We start from the raw sequence: 21816 nt of genomic DNA, 5'->3' as shown, positions 1-21816 counted from the left end.
AATGAAAATACCAGCTGCCATTTGTTAATCTCTTGTTATGTACCAGGCACTGTACCAAGTACCTGATATACATTAACTCTTGTCATACTCAGAACGATTCTGCAATCCTGTCTTCATTTACCTTCGATGAAACTGAGGGTCAGAGATTGTATGACTTTCCCAGGCTACATACCTAATAAGTAGGAAAGCTAGGATTTAAATGGGTCACTTTTTTCTGCAGTAATAACTCTACCCAAATAATATCAATTTTTCTTGACTTGTTTTCTTGTTTGTGAAATTGAAAATTCAAAATAAATATGTAGGTCTGAAAAGTTTTATTATTTTATAAAGTCATAATTTAAATCATTTACTGAATGCTTTCAGTTTTATTTAACTCATTGAAAGTCAAGAAAAGTCCGAGTTTTTAAACTATTTGCTATTTTATATGAATTTTCTTAAATGTCTGTTTTACTTTATATTGCTAATATAAACATTCACATTAAAATTAAATATCTTTTATCGTCCCAGTATGTTTAATACTGAGTTGCATAATTGTCATAAAAATTACCTTCTGCCTGACAATTTAAAAAATATACTCATTTTTAGAAAACTTACAATGCATACCTAGGATCAAAATTAAGGCTGTAGAAAAGGGTAAATAATAAAAGTTTTTTTTCCCTCTGCCTCTCAGATCTGCTCCCCTGTGGCAGTTTTATTTAGTGCCCCTTATTCTTTTTCTACTTTAAAAAAATCTCGCCAGTATCACTTAGGCAGCTTGTATGCTAAAATTGGAATGATATGGAGAAAATCAGCATGGCCCCTGTGCAAGGATGACACCCAAATTTGTGAAGCATTCCATATTAAAAAAAACAAAAAACAGTCTCACTTAAGCTCACTTTTATGCATTCTGTATCTTTTTAGAACATAGGCAAGATCATATTGCATTTTCTTTCTTGCAATGTTTTTTCAAGTAACTATATTTAATTGATCTTTATATGAATATAGTCATTGCTTTTAATGGATGAAGAATTTATCTTAAGGATGTTTTTAGTAATGATTCTTTAGGTTTTTTTCCAGTTTTTAGTTTAATTTTTTGATTTTTCTTCTTTATTAGAGAAGTGTGTTTATAGAAAACTCATGCATAAAATTCAGGATTCCTTATATCACCCTATGTAACACCCTCTTGGGTTTGGTGTTTCTAATTTTTTGCTATAAAAATAATACTGTAAGTCTTAGCTCTGAGACAACAAAGACTAAAAAGATATAGCCTTGCCCTCAAGGGGCTTGTAGTACAATGATATTTGTTGAACAAATAAAATTTTTCTTGGGGCAGTAACGTAACCAGGGCTTACTGAGTGCATTAGCAGATAATCGTGTGTGATGCAGCTGCTGCTGCTGATTTGAGAAAGCAAGCATTTCTGAAGACTGAATGTTGACCAGGTTTTTAATTTTATAATTATTAAGAAAATGCACTTATAGTATCTTTTAACATATTGATTGCTGTCTTTTATAAATGACTGAATGTCTTGTTTTATATATATGGATTTTTGATTTATGGAAGGGATAGATAAACCTTAGTTTGTATTTCTTTTATTATGGTGTTAGTCCTCTGGGGTTAGCATTTATAATTAAAATGTACGAAGAGTTTCTGAAGGTAATCTATATTTATCCTTTTACTAAAATTTCTGATCGTATCAGTAGCCTTCTGAAGTGTGAAATAATCATGGGCATTTGGTTAATGAATTGTGCAATGCTGTTGTTCATTCATGGAATTTGCTCTTTTATTATATTTGATGCTTCACTTAACAACAAATTTTGCTTTCTCTGTGTTTGATATGTTTTTACCAAATTATTCCTGATTGTATCCATTAATCTTTAGTCACATTTGACAAAAATAAATTACTGTGATCTTTTAAAGTTACCGGTAATAATTAGATTTTTCAGGACATCAAAGTTTTGGGGGAACCACTGAATGTTAAAGGGCTAGTATAAAAATCTGTGCACAAGGTTTCTAATAAAATCCTATTCCTAAATGCAATTTTGATAATGGATAAACAAAGATTATAGACAAAGAGAAAAAGCCACAAAGTCTTCCTAAGGAACAATTACTTGCATTCTTATCATCTGCATTTTCTCCAGAGTCAATTTTCATTTGTTTCATTTGGGAATCTGGTTTTATAAACATAATATGCACCTTTCTCCTTACATCCTTCAGCAGGTCTCTAGAATCAATAGAAATTGCTTCACTGTTTAACACCATTGTGTTCAGTTTCTGGACACAAGTGGGGTTTTAGGCACTTTGCTTCCAAAGGGAGCCGGGACAAAGAGAATCTGATAAATTTATTCCCTCCCTTAGGGCTCTCCAAAGTGGAGTCGTACGTTTTTTATGTTCTTTTTTTGTGACTTCATCTGCATGTATCAGGGATCACTTAGTACATTTTTGGTTTAAAAGTTTGACTTTTTAAATTAACCTTTATGACTTAAGTCCAGAGAAGTCTGCTTCTTGCTAGAGGAAAACACTAGCTATATTTCTTTTCTTTTAAAACAGTATATCTATTATATATAAAGTATACTATGTAATTCTAGTTTAAAAATGGTATCTGGTTGGCAGTTCCTGATTTCTCATTACTGTTCCTTCAAGTCTAAGGCATTATAACATAGAGATTAGAACACAGGTTGTGGGATTAGAATGAAATGTGGTCAAATCTGGCTTCATTACTTACTAGCTCCATGATCTTTGACTAGTGTCTTAATGTTACAGAGAGCCTCAAGTTTCTCATGCATAAATGAAATAATAATAACACTTTTCTCCATAAGTAACATGCTGGGAAAGTGAGAGGGTATATGTTTGCAGAAGAAATGCAGAAAAGGGAGAGCCTTGCTTACAGCCCATTCTGGGAATGATAGTTTTTCCCACCTCTCACCCTGAGGATAGGAAGAAGGATCCCATTTTAGGACAGCAGAATAGCAGACACTACTACTATGATGCTTATTACATTTGGTGTATTTTTCCCCCAACATACCTTATTATTATTTTTAAATGTATTTTTATGACAGAAGTTGTAAACTTACAAAACAGTCATGCAAATTTTCAGAATTCCCATACAACACCCCTTTATCAATACACCACAGTGTAGTGGAACATTTGTTACAGACTATGAGATAATATCATCTGATTATTACCAGGTCGATAGTGTACTTTTGGCACACTTTTTCCATACTCCCTCATTATCAGCAGAGTACATCTTTGGCATAGATGCAAGAATATTGCATTATTATGTTAACCACAGTCCATAAGTCACTCCAGTTGCATTTTTCCCATGCTTCTCCACATTCCCACCACCCTGCAATAGTGAAGTACAGCTGCTCTAGCTTACAAAGGACACTCTTGCATCCGTACCATCAACCACAGTTCTCATCCACCACTTGGTTTCCTGTGTTATTCAGTCCCTAGATTATTCTCTAGCTTTCTGTCAATTGGCATTTACAACCCTAGACTAACGTTTTCAGCCACATTTCCATTTATAAACCAGCTGTTACTCACTGTAATATGTAATATGTTACCATCAAATCTATCCATTTCTACACTTTTACAGTAAAGTTAATTAAAACTTCTACATACATTAAGCCTGAGTAGTCCATCTCGGTCCTGCTCTTATCTTCTTCAAGAATCCACCTTCTACCACCAGGTCCTGAAGATATTTTCCTACATTTTCTTCTAGAAGCTTTATGGTTCTTGCTCTTATATTTAGATTTTTATTCCATTTTGAGTTAATCTTTCCATAATGTGTAAGATAGGGGTCCTCTTTCTTTTGACTATGGATATGCAATTCTCCCAGCACCATTTGTTGAATTTATTCTGCCTGAGCTGGATGGGTTTGACAGGCTTGTCAAAAATCACTTGACCATAGATGTATGAGTGTATGGGTCTGTTTCTGAACCATCAATTCTGTTCCATTGGTCTATGTGTCTGTCTTTATGCCAGAACCATGCTGTTTTTACCACTGTAGCTAGGTAATATGATTTAAAGTCCAGAAGTGAGAGTCCTCCAACTTTGCTTTCCCATTTTAAGATGTTTCTGGCTATTCAGGACCCTTACCCTTTCAAATAAATTTGATAATCATGCTTTCCATTTATTTAAAAAATGCTGGTGTAATTTTTATTGGGATTGCATTGAATCTGTATATTAATTTGAGTAGAATTGACATTTTAATGATATTTAGTCTTCTAATCTGTGAGCATGGAATATCTTTCAATTATTTAGGTCTTTTTTGATTTCTTTTAATAATGAGTAGTAGTTTTCTGAATACAAGTGCTTTACATTTTTGGTTAAGTTTATTACTAAATATTTGGGTTTTATCTGTCATTTTTTATTTTCACCACTTTGTTGACAATTTTAACTACTTGTATTGATGTAGTCTTCATTTCTAGACTCTCTTCTAAGCTTCTCTCTTCTGTCTTTTCTTTTCAGACTGTAGCACACCTTTTAGTATTTCCTGCAAAGCTGGTCTCTTGGCTGCAAACTTGTTTATCTGTGAATATTCTAAACTTGCCCTTATTTTTGAAAGACTGTCTTGCCAGATATAAGATTCTTGGCTGGAAGTTTTTCTCTTGCTGTATCTTAAGTGTATCATACCACTACCTTCTTACCTCCATGGTTTCTGATGAGAAATCGGCATATAATCTTATTGAATATCCCTTACATGTTATACATTGCTTTTCTCTTATTACTTTCAGAATTCTCTCTTTGTCTTCAGCGTTTGCAATTCTGATTATTATTTGTCTTACTGTTGGTTTATTCAGATTTATTCAGATTGGAGTACGTTGTGCTTCTTGGACATGGATATCCCTGTCCTTCAGTAAAGCAGAAATTTTCTGCCATTATTTCTTCAAATATTCCTTCTGTCCTTTTCCCTTTCTCTTCTTATGGGATACCCATGGCATGTATGTTTGCACCTCTCTTGCTGTCATTTAGTTTTCTGAGACCTTGTTAATTTTTTCCGTTCTTTTCTCCATGTTAGCTTTCAGAGGACATTTCTTCAAGTTCACCAATCCTTTCTTCTTCCTCCTCAAATTTTGTATTATATGATTCCATGTATTTTTAATTTCATTGATTGCACCTTTCATTCCCATTAGATGTGCTATTTTTCTATGTATGCTTTCAAATTCTTCTTTGTGCTCATCCAATGTCTTCTTAATGTCCTTAATATCTTTAGCCATCTCATTGAATTTATTAAGGAGTTTTGTTTGAACATCTATGATTATTTGTCTTAACTCCTTTATGACATCTGGAGGCTTATCTTGTTCCTTTCACTGGACTATATCTTCTTGTTTCTTGGTGTGGATTGTAATTTTTTGTTGGCTTCTTAGCGTCTGGCTTAGATATGTTTATTCTGAGTGCAGTTTCTCTATTTAGGACTTTCTCCCTTGCTGGTTGTATTGTAGGAGCAAAGGATATGGTTGGTGCTGTAAGCTGTGGAGGCTCAAGCTGCCCTCATTTCCCCAGGGACTGATGACATTTCTCCTAACTTTCTCCTTTGCCAAGAATAGGGACAAAGCCACGGCTGTGTGTAATAATCCAAGTCATGCAGGCCTAGACTGTAGTTGCCCAGAGAGACTGATGAAGATTTAAGTCCCTTTCTCCCCTGCCTAGGGTGGGGGTGGAGATGCAGGCGCAGGCAGCAATCTATACTGTGTGGTCCAAAATGACGGCAGTTGCCTTGGTAGACTTCTGACTGTTCAGTCTGTGCTTGCCAAATGTACCTACAGTTACCTGGAGAGGCTGGTGTAGGACCTGCTAGCTTCTTTCCTACTAAAGATCGGGCTGAAGCCTAGACTAGTGCTGTGGGCTGATCAGGGTAAAAAGCCAGTCCCTACCATCACTGTGATTTTCAGTAAACCTGGCTTCCCCTCATGCTAAGGGCAGAATAAAAATGGTGGCTACCAGCCTCTTTCTAACTTGGTCCATTTCTAACTTTAGCTGTACTTTGGGTTATACTTTAGCGGGCCAGATAAACTAATCAGTAGCTGAAATCAGTAGCCAATTGTCTCTTCCTCTCCATTTTTGGGAAACGGAGCTTCCATGTCCAACTGTCATTCAGACATGAACATACATAAATACTATACATACAATAAGTGTATAGTAAAAGTTGTGAACTTACAAAACAAACATGCATAACATCATACAGGGCTCCCATATATCAGCCCATCACCAATACCTTACATTTAAAAAAAAAATTTGTAACAAATTGTGATAGAACATCATCAAAGTATTACTACCAACTATAGCCCATATCTTAAGTTTGGTGTATTTTCACCCCAACCACTCTATTGTTTTTTTTTTGTTCTTGTTCATAAACCATACCATTTATCCAAACTGCATAATCAAATGGCATTTGTTATAATCACCGAGTTGGGCATTCATCACCTCAGTCAATATTAGAGCATTTTCATTACTCAAAAAAACACAACAATCCCTCTAGAGTCACACCTGGCCTTCGCTTGCTCGGGTCTTGGCACCTGCTCCACGTTGCCCTGAGGGCGTGCGGGCCAGGGCCGGCCACGAAAGGAAGCTGAGAGGTGGGCAGGTCTGCGGGTCTGAGGGTTGCCGCGGCATGACTTATGGATAGAATCGGGTGGAAGAGGACGAGACTGCCAGGATAGGCCCAGGAGTAATGGAGTCCAAAGAGGAATAATCGGGAAAAAATCTCAACATGGAAAATGCCCTTGGAGAAAACAAAGGAGAGGATCCGGCCCCTATGCAGAAAGGAGAGGAAGTCTGCCCTCTGGGAAAGGGTGAAGGCCTCGTACATGGAGGAAATGTCAGGGGGATGTGGATTAGGCGACTTGTCTCTAATTTTCGATGGGCCATACCTAATAGACATATTGATAACCACAAAGTGGGTGGTGATGTAGAAAGGTTCGTAGAGCAGATGATAGAAATCAGGAAAAAGATAAGGAAGCAACAGATGAGGCATTATATGCGCTCCCAAACTCCTGAACCTGACAGTCATGATGACTTTTGTCTTATACCTTGAATCTTAAGATTTTCCCTGATGGCCTCTGTTTACAAGTTTGTATTTTGTGATTTACTTTTGCTGTAAACATTTTTGTGTTTCCACTTACCAGTTTCTAATTGAATATTGTTTTGTTTCAGTCTAAGAGTTTCTGTCAGCAGGGCAGTTTGGCCATTTTTGGAAACAAAATGTCCAGTTATTATTGTGAAATGAATAAAGCAGTTTAAAAAACAATCATATCATCTTCTTCCATCCCAGTCCTTATATTTTGTCATTACCTTTCCGTTCCCAGTTACCTGGATTCAAAATCTCAGTCATCTTTTACTATTACTTTTTTATTGTCCCAACCAATCCTTAAGAAACGATTGTTCCCATACTTCAACATCCAATATGCTCAAGAGACTTGAATCTCTGGACTGGTCATTTGCCGGCTGGGCCCTGAGCCTCAGCAGAGTTGCAACCTACTTTCTCATTCATTGGACTTACCCAGGTCAGCTAACAGGAAGGTGAAAAAGGTCAACCACCACTTCAGGGAACTGAGTTTGCCTACAACTGCAAGCAGGCGAATCGCATCTATCAACCATGTGGGATCTAAGCCCCCTCTCGATATAGAGGTGGAGTGGACATCACCATCTCAGGGTCCACAGAATGGAGGAATAAAATATGGATTAGAGTAGATTTACTGGTGTTCTAGTATGGAACTGTTGTGACTAGTAATGGAAGAAATAGTAACACTGATGTGGAGAGGGTAGACATTGTAGTTGCTGGGGGTGGGGAGAGGGAAGAAGGGGTGTGGTATGGGGGCATTTTCAGGACTTGGAGTTGTCCTGGGTGGTACTGCAGGGACAGATGCTGGACAATTTATGTCCTGCCATGGCCCACTAGATGGACTGGGGAGAGTGTAAACCATCATCCATGTGGTGCAGCGGTGCTCTGGGGTGTATTCACCGGGTGCAATGAGTGTCCCACGATGATGGAGGAGGTTGTTGATGGGGGAGGAGTGGGGTGAGGGGTGGAGGGTATGTGGGGACCTCATGTTTTTTAATGTAACTTTTTTTGTCATCTATATCTTCAAAAAATATAATTGAAATAAATGAATTAAAAAAAAACCACACAACAACAAAAAAATCAAACCACTGTCACCCATATGTTAGTGTTACTAGTTATGAATCCTATGATGTGCTTTCCTCATATTTATTCATTTCTAAACAACTTTTTACCAATTCTACACAGATTAAATCTCAGCTTTCCATTCCATAACCACATCCTTTTTTCTGGTGATTTATATTCTAGCTCTTAACTGCTTGAGTTTGCTCATTATTTGTAGTTCATACAGTATTTGTCCTTTTAAAAAAATATATTTTATTTTTTTCTCCCACCCCCTCATTGTTTGTACTTACTGTGTCTGTTTTTCTTCCCTGTGTCTTTCGGAGGCACCAGGAACTGAACCCGGGGCCTGTGCTATGGGAGGGAGGCACTTAATTGCTCGAGCCACCTCCGTTCCCTGCTTTGTTGTATCTCTTATTGTATTTTTCTTTTTGTGTCTTTTATTGCATCATCTTGTTGCATCAGCTTGCCACACCTACCTTTCTCTTGGCTTGTCTTCTTTAGGAGGCACCAGGAACCTCTGTTCCCTGCTTTGTTGTTATGTTTTTCTTATGTGTCTCTTGTGGCCATCGTGCCAGCATGCTGTCTTCTTGAGGAGGCACAAGGAATGGAATCAGGGACCTCTCATGTGGTAGGTGGGAGCTCAATTGCTTGAGCAATATCTGCTTCCCAATATTTGTCCTTTTGTGCCCAGCTTGCTTGACTAAACATAATGTCCTCCAGATTCGTCCCTATTGTCATATGCTTCCCAACTTCATTTCTTCTTTCAACTGAATAATATTCCATCTGTGTATATATTATACCACAGTTTGTTTATCCATTCGTCAGTTGACGGACACCTGGGTTGTTTCCATCTTTTGTCAATTGTGCATAATGTTGCTATGAACATTGGTGTGCAGATGTCAGTTCTTCTGGGTATATGCCTAGTAGCAGTATTGCCAGGCCCCATGGTAGATCTATATCTAACTTCTATAGGAACTTTCAAACAGACTTCCACAGTGGCTGTACCATTCTGCATTCCCATCAGCAGTGAATAAATGTTCCTATCTCTCCACATCCTCTCCAGTACTTATAGTTTTCTGTTTTGTTAATAGTGACCATTCTAGATTCTAGTAGGTGCGACATGATATCTCATTGTAGGTTTGATTTGTGTTTCCTAATAGCCAGCGATGTTGAACATTTTTTCATTTTTTTTTTCACCATTTGTATTTCTTCAGAAAAATGTCTATTCAGGTCTTTTGCTCATTTATTAATTTGACTATTTGTCTTTTTACTGTTGAGTTGTAGGATCATGGACGTTAGACCCTTGTCAGATGTGTGATTTCCAAATATTTTCTCCCATTGTGTAGGTTGCCTTTTTACTTTCTTCACAGAACCCTTTGAGGTGCAGAAGTGTTTAATTTTGAGGAGGTCACATTTATCTATCTATTTTGTTGCTCATGCTTTGAGTGAAAGATTTAAGAGACCCCCACCTACCACAAGAGCTTGTAGATGTTTCCCTACTTTATCTTTTAGGAGTTTTATGGTCCTGGTCTTTACGTTTAGCTCTTTGATACATTTTGAATTAATTCTTGTATAGAGAGTGAGATAGGGGTCCTCTTTAATCCTTTCAGTTTTCCCAGCACCATTTATTGAAAAGAATGTTTTGTCTCAGAAAAGTAGACTTGGTAAGCTTATCAAAAATCAGTTGACCAAAGAGGAGAGGGTCTATATCTGAACCCTCAATTTGATTTCATTGATCAGTGTGTCTATCTTTATGCAACACTGTCCTCTTTTGACGACTATAGCTTTATAATATACCACAAGGTCAGGGACCATGAGTCCTCCAACTTTGTTCTTCTTTTTTAGGATGTTTTTATCTATTTGGTACCTCTTTATCTTCTAAATAAATTTGGTAGTTGACTTTTCTGGTTCTATAAAGTAGTAGGCTGTTGGAATTTTTATTAGTATTGCATTAAATCTGTAAATCTATTTGGATAGAATTGGCAGTCAGATATTGAAAAAAAGCTATTATGATTAAAGTAGTTTGGTAAAGTATTATCAAGATCAATGGAATAAAAGTAGGGTCTAGAAATGGATGTAAATACATAACATTTAGAATATGGGAAAGGGAGCATTTCAAATCTGTCAGTATTGGTTAATTAATAAATTATGTTGGAGTATCTACCCCCCTAATATTTTTTATATATTTGTATATACTGTCTCACTTATTCCTTGTGGATCAAGGATTTAAAACACCATAAAACTACTAGAAGAAAGGATAAATGAATAAAAAATAATGGAGCAGGAAAAGTGTTTTAAAATTAGCCCCACAAAAAACAAAATAAACCCAAAAAATGTGCTAAGTTTGCCTTCAAAAAACTAAGATTTATCTCTGGTAAGAATATAATAAAGTAAACCATATGTGAAATTTGGAAAATATTTATAACATTTCAGTTTTAATGAATTTCCTTAAGAAAAAAACCTTTCAATTCAATTTAAAAAAATAAGCAACTTAATTAAAAAGATTATGAATAGCAGTAACCAGAAAAAGAAATACAAGTGGCTAATAAGCAGAGGAAAAGTTGCTCAATCTCATTGATTATGGATGAAATGTAAGTGAAAGCAATATTAGATGTAAAAATATAACTTAAAATAGGTAAAATACATAGAATTTTTTTAGTAGTTAATATGAGTTATTGGAATCTAGTGATATGGTAGTTTCTCTTTCCATCCTTTTATATTGTTTGGACATTTCTCCTTTTTGAATATAGCCTATTTTAATAATGAAAATAAGAAAAAGAAAGCAACTACAGCACCTCCTTTACTGCCCCAAATAATTCTGTATCAATACAATTAATGTCCTAGCTTAACTCAATTTTATGCCTCCATAATCATATATTCAAGGAACACAAACTATGTTCATGGTATGTTCAAATGTAACATAGCTTTATTAATTGTTTATCTGTTTCCTAATATAGAAATAGGTTTTAAATAACCAATCCAATAGTATATAATTCTATAAAACTTACTGTTAGAAAATACCAGGCTAGAGCGTAGGAGTCTGATCCTGAGGATTAACAATCCAGAATTACTTTGCGACTTTACAGGAGTATTATTTTTTTAGAAAAATTGATTCTTCATATAAAATGTTCAGACTTCGGGTTAGTCTCTTTTCTTAGTAATGACATGTCAGTAGCTTTCTAAAGTCCAAAGCTTCCTAAGTGCCGAAGATTTTCTCAAGAAACTATAGTACTTAAACTATAGTACTTTTCCTTCATAGAGCATGTGGCTTTAATACTTGCCCTTATGGTGTCTGAGTTTTCTCATTTGTACATTATTCATTACCTTGGTACCTCTGACAGTTCTACTTTGTAGAGATTACCCTTTCATTTCTATTTAAAAATATCTAAATAATACCATTTCTAGAAATTTATTCTAATAGCTAAGGATGCAGAGTTTAAATGAAACTCTTGTGGTATCTATAATAGTGAAAACAGGAAATAACCCAAATGTTCAGCAACAGGGGATCAAATAAATAAATCATTGTAAATGCTTAATGTAACAGTATCCAGGCATTAAAATCGAAACGGTAGAAAAATATTTATTGACATGGAGAGATGTTTACAATAGACAGTGTTAAATGAAAAAAGAATTAAATATATTGTTACAAAGATTTTTTTTTTTTTGGTAAAAATGTACATATGTGATTATATACATGCACAGAAAATGTGAACATTTAAACACCCAAATGTCAACTATGGTTATTTCTGAGTGGTGTGATTACAGGAGAGTTTTATTTTGTTCTCTTTGGTTCTCTGCATTTATTATATTGAGCATGTTTTCATGCATAATAAGATAATCAGTAAAAGGTATTAAAATGTACTTCTGTTCGGTTTCATGTTGTGAAAGTTAAATGTCGTACCAGTTCCCCCCTCAGATTATAATTATTCCTTTGTGTTCATCCAACTCTCTTGATCCACAAATTGGTTTAGCTGGAAGTACCTGATAACTACTCCTTCTCATTCAGGTCAGAAAAGGCAAATTATGGAGAAAAGTACCCTTTGTTACCACCCAGATGTTACAATTTTTAACTTCTTAAGAGAAGAGATGAAGATGAGTGAAAGATAAATTTCCACCTGGCTTTATTCTTCTACTATAACTGTATATATATAGTTGTTATTTAGTGTAACATTTTCAGAGTTATTTCACTCCAAACATTAATATTTTACCACTCATTAAATTCCCAAGAATACCTACTAACAATAACTAATAATAAAAACAAAAAATAAAATAATGATAATACCACTCCCAAATGTTCTGGTTTATCTCAGCAGGGATAGAGCTTATTGCTTTCCATAAAACATAATTGCAAAAAGGGGGACAAAAGCCCACAAATGTTTCCACCTAAAATCTTGAACTAGTTTAGTGAGTTGTCTTAAATACACAGATGCCAGGCCTTTACTGCCCAGCCTGGAAGGGGAGGGTGTCTTTTCTACTCTAAAGGATGGTCTTCTTTCAGCCTCCTCATAGCCATAGCAATGAGTTGTTTCTTGAATCCTGGATACATTACTTAAAAAAAAAATTACTGATTTATGTCATTCATGTATGAACATCCATAAACAATAAGTGTGTAGTTAAAGATGTGAACTTATAAAACAAACATGTGTATTATCACACAGGGCTCCTATACATCATCCACCACCATCACCTTGCATTGTTGTGAAACATTTGCTACAAACTTTGCAAGGGCATTGTCAAAGTATTACGACCAACTGTAGCCCATAACTGGATACTGTACTTTTGATATCCTTCAAATTTTGTTATTTTATCCAAACATTAGCTTTGAATATCATTTGGAAACAAACATTGGATAACAGAACCAAATAAGGTAAAACAAACGTTGGATAACAGAACCAAATAGGAACTTTTTAATGCTTTTAACATTTTTGTTGTCTTGGCTGCAGTGAGTTGATTAAGGAATATAGTTGTGAGAAGTAGTTATAATCTTCTCTTAATTTTGTACTCTTAATTTTGAGTTCATTTTTTTCTCCTTCCTTCTTTTACTCTCATCTAACATAAATGAGAAATTTAGAACATTTAGCATATGACAACTGACATATTAAAAATTTGCCTTTTTTAGAGCACTTTTTGTGGTTTAGAGAACATTTAATACTTTTAGCTTATGTTGTGCTTTAATATATCAATTTAGCTGTAGCTTTGGAGATTGAATTTTTATTTTATTTTTTTTTGCCCTGGAAGGAGCAGTGTCAGTTCTCTCCAGAAATTCTGGTGAGTAGCTTAGCGATTCATCATGGGAACTAAGCGGACAAGAAAAGAAGCCTGATTTGACAGAAAGGCCCATTTTAACTTTCGTTGGTATTCACTAGGGTTTCTCACATAAGTACACGTGAATAACTTTTAAAATGTCCAATACTTGCAAAACAGTTTTGAGGCTTTGAAGTGTTAGCTCTCACTTAAATATCCTGGAATATCCTCCCAAGATGGCTTGCTAATTCCTAGAGTAGATCCCTGCCTCACCCTGTGATTTGGAAAGAAAAAAAATCCATCCTGACAGCTCAAACCCATAAAATTCTTTCTTTGTATTATTCTCCAGTATTTACCTTCTGCCCTTGTGAGGCTGGATTCTGCACTGCAGACATATGGTTGGATAAATGGTTTCCTACCTCCAGCTCTCCTCCCCTCAGCCCATCTCCCCCATTCTGCAGCCAGAGAAATCTTTCTAGAATGTAATCTCTCTTAGTTTAAAATGGTTTGGCCATTCCCCTTACAGGCAACATATTGTTTCTCAAAATGATATCTGAGATCTTCTGGAAACATTTAAAACTTTATTCTTTTATTATAATGATAAAAAATTTACAAGCACACCTAGTTCCTTGGGATGGATACCTTGTACCTGGGTGCAGTACTCATGTTCATGCTTGTGTTGTATTGATGCCAAATGATTACATTTTGTACGGTCTAATGAAGCATTTATTTCTCAAATTGATCCATGGCTGTCAGGGTTCCGAGAGGCATTTTTCTTCTGAGGAAGTCCACATGTTAAGTGTGAGAAAAAATGGCCCACAGGACAGAGTTCACGTGCCCCAACGTGGATGAAAGGCCCTTTGTGGTCCGCCTTGCCTATTTCTCACACTGATCTCTTTCACATTACATTACAGTCCCTGAGAGATAAGCATTTCTGAGTAAGCAGGACATAGCAAGTGTTTGTCTTTCTTTTGCATGAGCTGGTCTTTGCCAATGATAGCCCCTTTTTTCCCCCTCTCCTTGCCTTGAACACATTCTCATCTTTTTTTTTTTTATTTTAAAGATTTATTTATTTATTTATTTCTCTCCCTTTCCCCCTCCCCCCCCATTGTCTGTTCTCTGTGTCGATTTGCTGTGTGTTCTTTGTCCGCTTCTGTTGTCAGCGGCACGGGAATCTGTGTTTCTTTTTGTTGCATCATCTTGTTGTGTCAGCTCTCTGTGTGTGTGGCACCATTCCTGGGCAAGCTGCACTTTCTTTCGGACTGGATGGCTCTCCTTATGGGGCGTGCTCCTTGCACGTGGGGCTCCCCTACGCGGGGGACACCCCTGTGTGGCAGTGCACTCCTTGCGTGCATCAGCACTGCACGGGGGCCAGCTGCACACGGATCAAGAAGGCCCGGGGTTTGAACCGTGGACCTCCCATGTGGTAGATGGACGCCCTAACCACTGGGCCAAGTCTGTCGCCCACATTCTCATCTTTAGACAGTTTTTAATTGAAGTCTCCAATGCCAGGTAGAATTAAAAACTCCCTCTGGACTTGAGGTTTTGCTCACACAGGGAGTTGTGTCACTCCATGGTGGAAGGGCCCCTGCTTTAGATATTTATTGCCACAACGAACTCAGTGGCTTAAAACAACAGCAGTCACTGTCACAAGCTTTGGTGGGTCAGAAACCTGGCTGCGGCTCCGTGGAGTCCTCTGACACTGAGTCTCTCACAAGGCTGCTGTCCTCTCTAGGCGCCAAAGGGATGGATCTGCTTCCTGGCCAGCTCACTTGCCTCTTGGCAGGATTCAGTTCCTCATGGGGCTCAGTTCCTCATGAGCTGTGGGCCAGAGGCCTCCCTTGGTTCCGTGTCTCACAATATTACAGCTTGCTTCATTAGAACAGGCAGATGAGGGGGCAAGAGAATACCAGTGAGGGAGAGAGAACAGGTGGAGAGACCGGGCGGGTCTTTGTAATCTAATCATGGAGTGGTATTGTTTGTTAAAAGCAAGTCACCAGGTCCAGCTTACGTGCTAGGGGAGGGGGTTACACAAGGGTCTGAATACCAGAAAGTGAGAATCACTGCGGGTCCTCCTAAAAGTCCACTTACCACAGCCTCCAAAACCATTAGGACACCTTTGGACGGACGCAGGTGAGGAAAACGTGGACTGCATGGGAGCTGCTTGTTCTCTCTGTCCTATTTCCCTGCTTCTCCTTGGTGTGAGCATCTTGATGCTATGACTGTGATTCCAGGGTTTAAAGTGATTTTTTTTCCTTTTTTTTTTTTTTTTTTTTAAATAATCTGGTCCTTAAATGCCATTTGAAAGTCAACTCCCTCATCTGATCTTAAGTTGAAGAAAAAAATGGTCCATTTCAGTATGTCAGTCCTGGAGGAAGAACTGTCTGTGTTAAACTTACCAAGAAAAGGTGATATGAGCTCACCAAGACAGTGCGTTCTGAAGACATTTTCAAATGTAATTTTGACTGTATGCAATCTTGGGTTCATGTCCTGAATTTACCTCCAAAATTTATAGATATAGCACCTATAAAACTCTGCTGCACTTGTATTTGCCCCTCTTTAGGTTGGGAGCTGCTTGAAAGCTTCGGTCTATGCCTACCTCATTTCCAACACCAGCACTTTGCCTAACATGTACACTCTTGGTTAATATTCTTCTAAAAAAATATATGTCCTATCATGTTATATTTTTCTGTGCTTTTATTATATCCAATATTAAATGGCTTTTTAATAGTTGAGAATTTTACAGATCTTTCTTTGGCACACATGCTTATAGAGAGTGACCTGGGTCTGTAATACCTATAATTTTCATGTTATTTTGTGAGTTAGCTAAGGCATTAGCAGTTTCTGCCCTTGAATCAAAGTTCTATACTTTCTTTCCACAATTTCCAAATGTTTTGTCCTTTCAAGTCAAGGGAATTGCCCTGATTTTATGATGACATTTGGGTACGATATTTAAAGTGTTAAAAGTTATAAAAACGACCCTTTGGTATTATATTAAATGTAATAAATGGCTCTGAATTGAATACATGCACAGATTCTCATGTATGAGCTTTGTGAGCACAAACTGCTTTCATTACGCATTTCCATTGCAATTGAATTCTATGACATTCTGTCCTTTCCCAAGAGAGTGCTAGGCATTGCATTGCCTGGCCATGAAAATTCCTCACAACTTGGTGTTGATGTATACTTTGGATCTTCTCAGGTTTCATTTTTTCTTTCTCCACTAGTGAATCGGACTTTTAATACCACTGATCCTGTCCAATCATGAAAATGCAGGGGTGCCTGCAGGGAAAAAAAATGAAAAACACTAGTTTATCCCTAAAAGTTTTATGTCCACTCCAAATAAGGGAGCAGCTTCTAGAAAACTGACCTGTCTTTGCTCAGCCTCACCTTGCCAAGAATATTTTCCCTTTACCCATGGATATACTCTGCATTCTATTCATTTGTCCTGACATATTTTTCTTTGTAACTCTAAAATGTTATTATGCTTGCATGTTTTTAATTAGACTAAATCCCTCAATATTAGAGTTTATTCTTTCTTTCCTCCTTTTTTTGATATCTTCTGCTACCCCCTTTCCCATTTTGTATCTACTATAAAAACACCCCAGGTATCTTTCTAATATGAGTCTGTGTATAGAGGGAGGTCTAGTCTACATTTATGTATGATGCATTTGAGTTGATCAGAGATGAGGGGCTGGAACATGATTGGATTCTTGTTAGGGATGAACCTGAGTTCCAGAAAGCATCCTAACTCTAAGTTAATTCTACTTGGGTAAAGATGGGTGCCAGGCTCTCCTTTGGCCTTCTCATAGCACCAGAGTATTTACTGCCATGAAATTGTCCTCTCTAATATTTTCTAGTTGTGATTCATTCACAGTTTAATATGCTTCTAGTTCTGGTTTGACTTTTCCCCCAGGAAGAGACTAAAATCTCTTCATTATAATATAGACAGTGTACTGCACTTTGAATACAAATTTATCCATGTTCAGAGTAATTTTTCTTGTGATTGTCTCTACCCTGGAGAAGTGCCTTTAATGAATTACATACAAATTGTGTAATTTAAGAAGTTAATTTGGTTTTCTGGTTACACAGGACTAAAAACAGCCCTTGTAGAAAGAGATGATTTCTCATCAGGGACCAGTAGCAGAAGCACTAAATTGATCCATGGTGGTGTGAGATATCTTCAGAAGGCTATCTTGAAGTTGGATATTGAGCAGGTAATTGTGTATGCTGGATGTTAAACAAAAATTGCAACTATGCTTTTTTCTATCCAATTAAATCAGGTTTTTTTTTTTTAAATGGCTTTTAACATTTCTTCCTATTGGAAATACCTATTTACTGTGTTCTGTTGTAATGTCTTTCAGGAAAGGTGTGTCAGTTCTTTCTTGTAGTATTTTATTTATGGGTAATCAGGGACTTTTTTGCACAGTCACATAGGCACATCAAAGTAGCAGATCCACAAAATCACATTTGGATGGTTTGCCTTTTAACAATTGTGATTGGGTTTTTGCTGATGGCCACCAAATTGCTACTGCCCAAGTGGTTTTAGGGGAGCTTGTTGTAATGCAGGAGAATTGTCGACTTGATCGTCATACCTGCAACTGCAGTCATATGCTCATATTGCTACTGACATGTTCTTAAGGAAAAGATGGTCTGAGTCATACTGATCTTATGTCACACTTTATTGTGTCCAGTCTGCCACCATTTGAAAACTGCCAAGGCAGTGTGGAATATGACATTTCCCTAAGGGGTAAAAAAATAAAAATCAGCTGAACGCTCTGCCTTTCATACACGAACAACATAGCAGTACTGACTTGACGTTGTCAGTTTTGAATCTGTTCCCTTATGTTTCTATTCAGCATCATAATGGATAAAAGGAAAAGAGCATAAGATTTCGAGTTAGATGACTTATGATGTATTCTGGCTTATTTACTTCACTGCTATGTGATTAAGTTTTCTTATACGTAAAATTATTATTATAATAGTGGTGCCTCTTCAGGAGGTTATAAGGACAAAAGAAGTTGGGACAAAAGCTTCTCAATAATCTATAAAGTACCATGCAACTGTTAAGTATCATCTTTGCTTGGTTTAGTGAAGGCAAGAAGGAAACTTCTAGCGTGAATTTGAATATGTTATCTACCACTCGAGAGGGTCTATTATGGGGAACTGAGGAAAGGGGCAATCCAGAGGATGCAAGATAAATTGTTACAATAATCTTGTAACTCAAGTCAGGAAAATATCTTACACCTGGAAACTCTGACAGCATGTTTTTCTCCTATGCAAATACGGTTAGGTTTCTAAAAAATCTTTGAGGTTGACAGCATGATGTATTATTAGAAATTTGATTAGGAGAAAGCTGTCCTCACTCAGAGGTAGAGAGGTTTCTGTGTATCAATCAGTTGGCAGGGTGTCTATTTGCCATTTGAAAATATTATGATCTGTTACTGCCAAACTAATTTTCTCTGTTTTGCTTTTCAGTATAGGCTGGTTAAAGAAGCCCTTCATGAGCGTGCCAACCTACTTGAAATTGCTCCCCATTTATCAGCTCCATTGCCTATAATGCTTCCACTTTACAAGTAAGCCTTTGGATATCACCTGTATACTATTTGCTTATCTGAGGTCAATGGAACAACATAATTTTAATGGAAATAATCCCTCCATGTGTATTTCTTAATGTAGTTTTAATTGGTGCTAATCTTTAATCCTTTTGAAATATTTTCCTTTGTAGTATTTAAAAGTATGCTCTTTCCTAAATTACTCTCTACTGACCCTCCTCTAAAGGCCAGAACTTGAAGGCAAAGGGGGTTGTATTCTGCAATTATAATTAGTAGCTTCTTATTCCAGTTTCTGAAGGTATATAGATGAGCGGCTGCATTTTGTCCTAGGGATCATCAGAGGGTCATTTGCTGAGTGTAAAACACAGAGCCAAGAATTACACTGCTGCAAAATCTACCCTGTCTTGTACCAACCTCAAACCCAAACTACTTTGCGGGGGGGGGGGGGCAGGGGGGGGCAGGGGGGGGGCGGGGGCGGTTTAAGTGTCTGAGTTAAGCTTGGCTAAATTGGCTTTGGAGGCATCAGCTTATAATTTATAAACAGCAATTTTCCTGATATTGTTAGAGGTATCTATGAAGTTTCTTTAAATTGGAATATGGGTAATTTGAAAAAGTAGATTATCGAACTCATTTAGCTACACAAGTGTTATGGGAGTCTAGAATTAGATTTTAAAATTTTTGTCCATCTTTTGTTATAGATTGCCTGCAACTTCTTAGACCAGAGCTTCTCAGCCCTGGATGCACATTAGAATCACCCAGGTCTCCACCGTAGGCTCCTTAAATCAGTCTCTGGATGGGTGAGGCCCAGGCATTGGAATTTTTTTTCGATTGCTTCCCAGAAGATTCTAATTTGCAACCAATGTTGAGAAACCACTGTCTTAGAGATAATGTATTTAAAGACTCACTGCTTCTTTATGTAATTCAGCAAGGTTTGTGTCAGAAACAGTTTTGCAGTGCTCCTGATTCCTTTACAGTATACTTCTAGGCATACTTTGCGTTTCTTAAGTGAAAAGTATCTTGTAATTTAGAGTGACATTCTACAATGCCGTACTCTGTTTTTAAGGAAACCTTTCCTCCTATTTATGCTGTAGGTGGTGGCAGTTACCTTACTATTGGATAGGAATCAAGCTATATGATCTGGTTGCTGGAAGTAATTGCCTGAAAAGCAGTTATGTCCTCAGCAAATCAAGAGCTCTTGAGCATTTCCCAATGCTCCAGAAGGACAAACTGGTAGGAGCAATTGTCTACTATGACGGTATGTGGTTTGTTTTGTTTTCTTTTACCAGATACTTTCCTCTCATTCATGAGGCTTACAGTAAATTCTTAATGAGAGGTTTTGCATCCTTACATTTAATGCTAGTCTTCCACAACACGAAGTACACAGGTACACGTACTCAACATTTTCTCTAATACTGACTGAAAGGCCTCCCGTAGTGTTTTGCTTTTAATATTGTTTGTTCTGCACAACCTTTTTTCCTTTGATTTCTCCATTGTAACTCATGGTTGGTTTGGTCCATTTTCCATTATTATGAATTTGGATCCTGCCCTCATATGATTTAATTTGTTAGGTGTTTTCCAGTGAACATTTGCCTTATGAATATATTATAATGTTGAAAGCACTGAGGATCTGTTAGGTTTTCTTGATGAAATCTCCATTTTCAAGGGGTTGTAAATCTGGAGAAAAATGCCCCTGAGGCTGAAATTGACATGTTTGTGCTTTGCACAGGACAGAATTCTTGAACATGTAATTTATGTGATGATGGTTGATAAACATTGCATTTGTTATAACCAAAATCCCTCAGTTTCTATTGCTCATTTCATAATGTTTTCTAACAGTGATATTACCTTACTGTCCATTTGCCGTGGGTTCAATGTTCATTTCTTTTTGTGTGTCTGTATAATATGTTTTTGTGTACTTTTGTTTGAAGGAACTGATGACTTCATATATCTCCAGATGGACCACAAACACAAAACAAAATACAAAACAAAAAAGAAAGGCAAAGCATTTCTGAGAGTTTACCAGCATTTTTAAAGACTCAGGGTGTGGAATTGGGAAATAGTCCCAGTACATTCACTCATATGGAAATAGCTGGACACAGATAATTGTATGTGTTCAAAAAGACTTAGACATTTTGTGACACAAAGGATAGGTTAGGCTGTACAGTTCAGTGAGATTTTTCCTCCATTATGTGACCTTTTGTATTTAGTGTTGGATATCTAAAAACTTTCAGCATAAAGAAATTTTTTTCCAGGAGACTTTGATATTTATACTTTATATCACAGATGTCCTCAAGGCCACTCCCACCTTTTGTTTGTCTCCCCAGTATTACGTTTCTGAATCAATTCAGCTGTCAGGCTTTCATATATAATGCAAAATATGTATGTGTAGAAGGGGCAGTGAGAACCAAACTCAAGAAAATATCCTAGCAGCAAAAGTATTAGAAAAATTTAAGGGTATTAGAGAAACCTTAAAAGCTGGAAAATTCACAGTTTGCAGTGCCTTCCGACATCTAAACACCTCAGGGGGCCCATTTAACTTCTTTTTAGGTGTTCTCAATTGAACTTACATGTTAAAGGACAACCTTAACTGTGAATTTGCTTTCTCTGCATCAGACCCTTAATGTTAATCCATTGTAGTTTATTGAGTGATTATATTAAAGAGGTTTTTCCATCTAGAAGGAGTAAGAAGCCATTCTGCAAATAGCATTCTGCCATCTTGACGGGGAAGCGTTTGTGACCTTTGTTCTTATCTCTAATCTCTCCTGCACAAACCCATCTCAAATACTTGTTCCTTTTCTCTGTCATGCGATGTATAGAGCACCACGTTTATAAATTTATTTAGCTTGTGCACATTGGACTCTCAAGAGGAATATTAGTAGATATAATATCTGAATTTGTGATATCTCATGTTG

At 36.8% G+C, this 21816-nt stretch overlaps 1 protein-coding gene and 1 non-coding gene across 10 annotated transcripts in view; both read left to right on the top strand.

Annotated features, from left to right (window-relative positions):
- The window catches only part of GPD2 (glycerol-3-phosphate dehydrogenase 2), a 158609-nt gene that overhangs the window by 64475 nt on the left and 72318 nt on the right, over positions 1 to 21816 (top strand). For all 9 annotated transcript variants that reach the window (XM_058300899.1, XM_058300900.2, XM_012523466.4 and 6 more), the window contains 3 exons: positions 17442 to 17566; positions 18828 to 18925; positions 19996 to 20159. In XM_058300899.1, the coding sequence (XP_058156882.1) occupies positions 17442 to 17566; positions 18828 to 18925; positions 19996 to 20159 (387 nt within the window). The remainder of the gene's footprint in view (positions 1 to 17441; positions 17567 to 18827; positions 18926 to 19995; positions 20160 to 21816) is intronic.
- Positions 740 to 844, top strand: LOC111763088 (U6 spliceosomal RNA). The gene has a single exon (XR_002796032.2). It is a non-coding gene; the product is annotated as a U6 spliceosomal RNA (small nuclear RNA).

This window comes from Dasypus novemcinctus, chromosome 7, assembly GCF_030445035.2.
Source record: "Dasypus novemcinctus isolate mDasNov1 chromosome 7, mDasNov1.1.hap2, whole genome shotgun sequence".
In the NCBI taxonomy this organism is placed as follows: domain Eukaryota; kingdom Metazoa; phylum Chordata; class Mammalia; order Cingulata; family Dasypodidae; genus Dasypus; species Dasypus novemcinctus.
The sequence above is the reverse complement of the archived record's forward strand: the minus strand, read 5'-3'. Positions and strand labels throughout refer to the sequence as shown.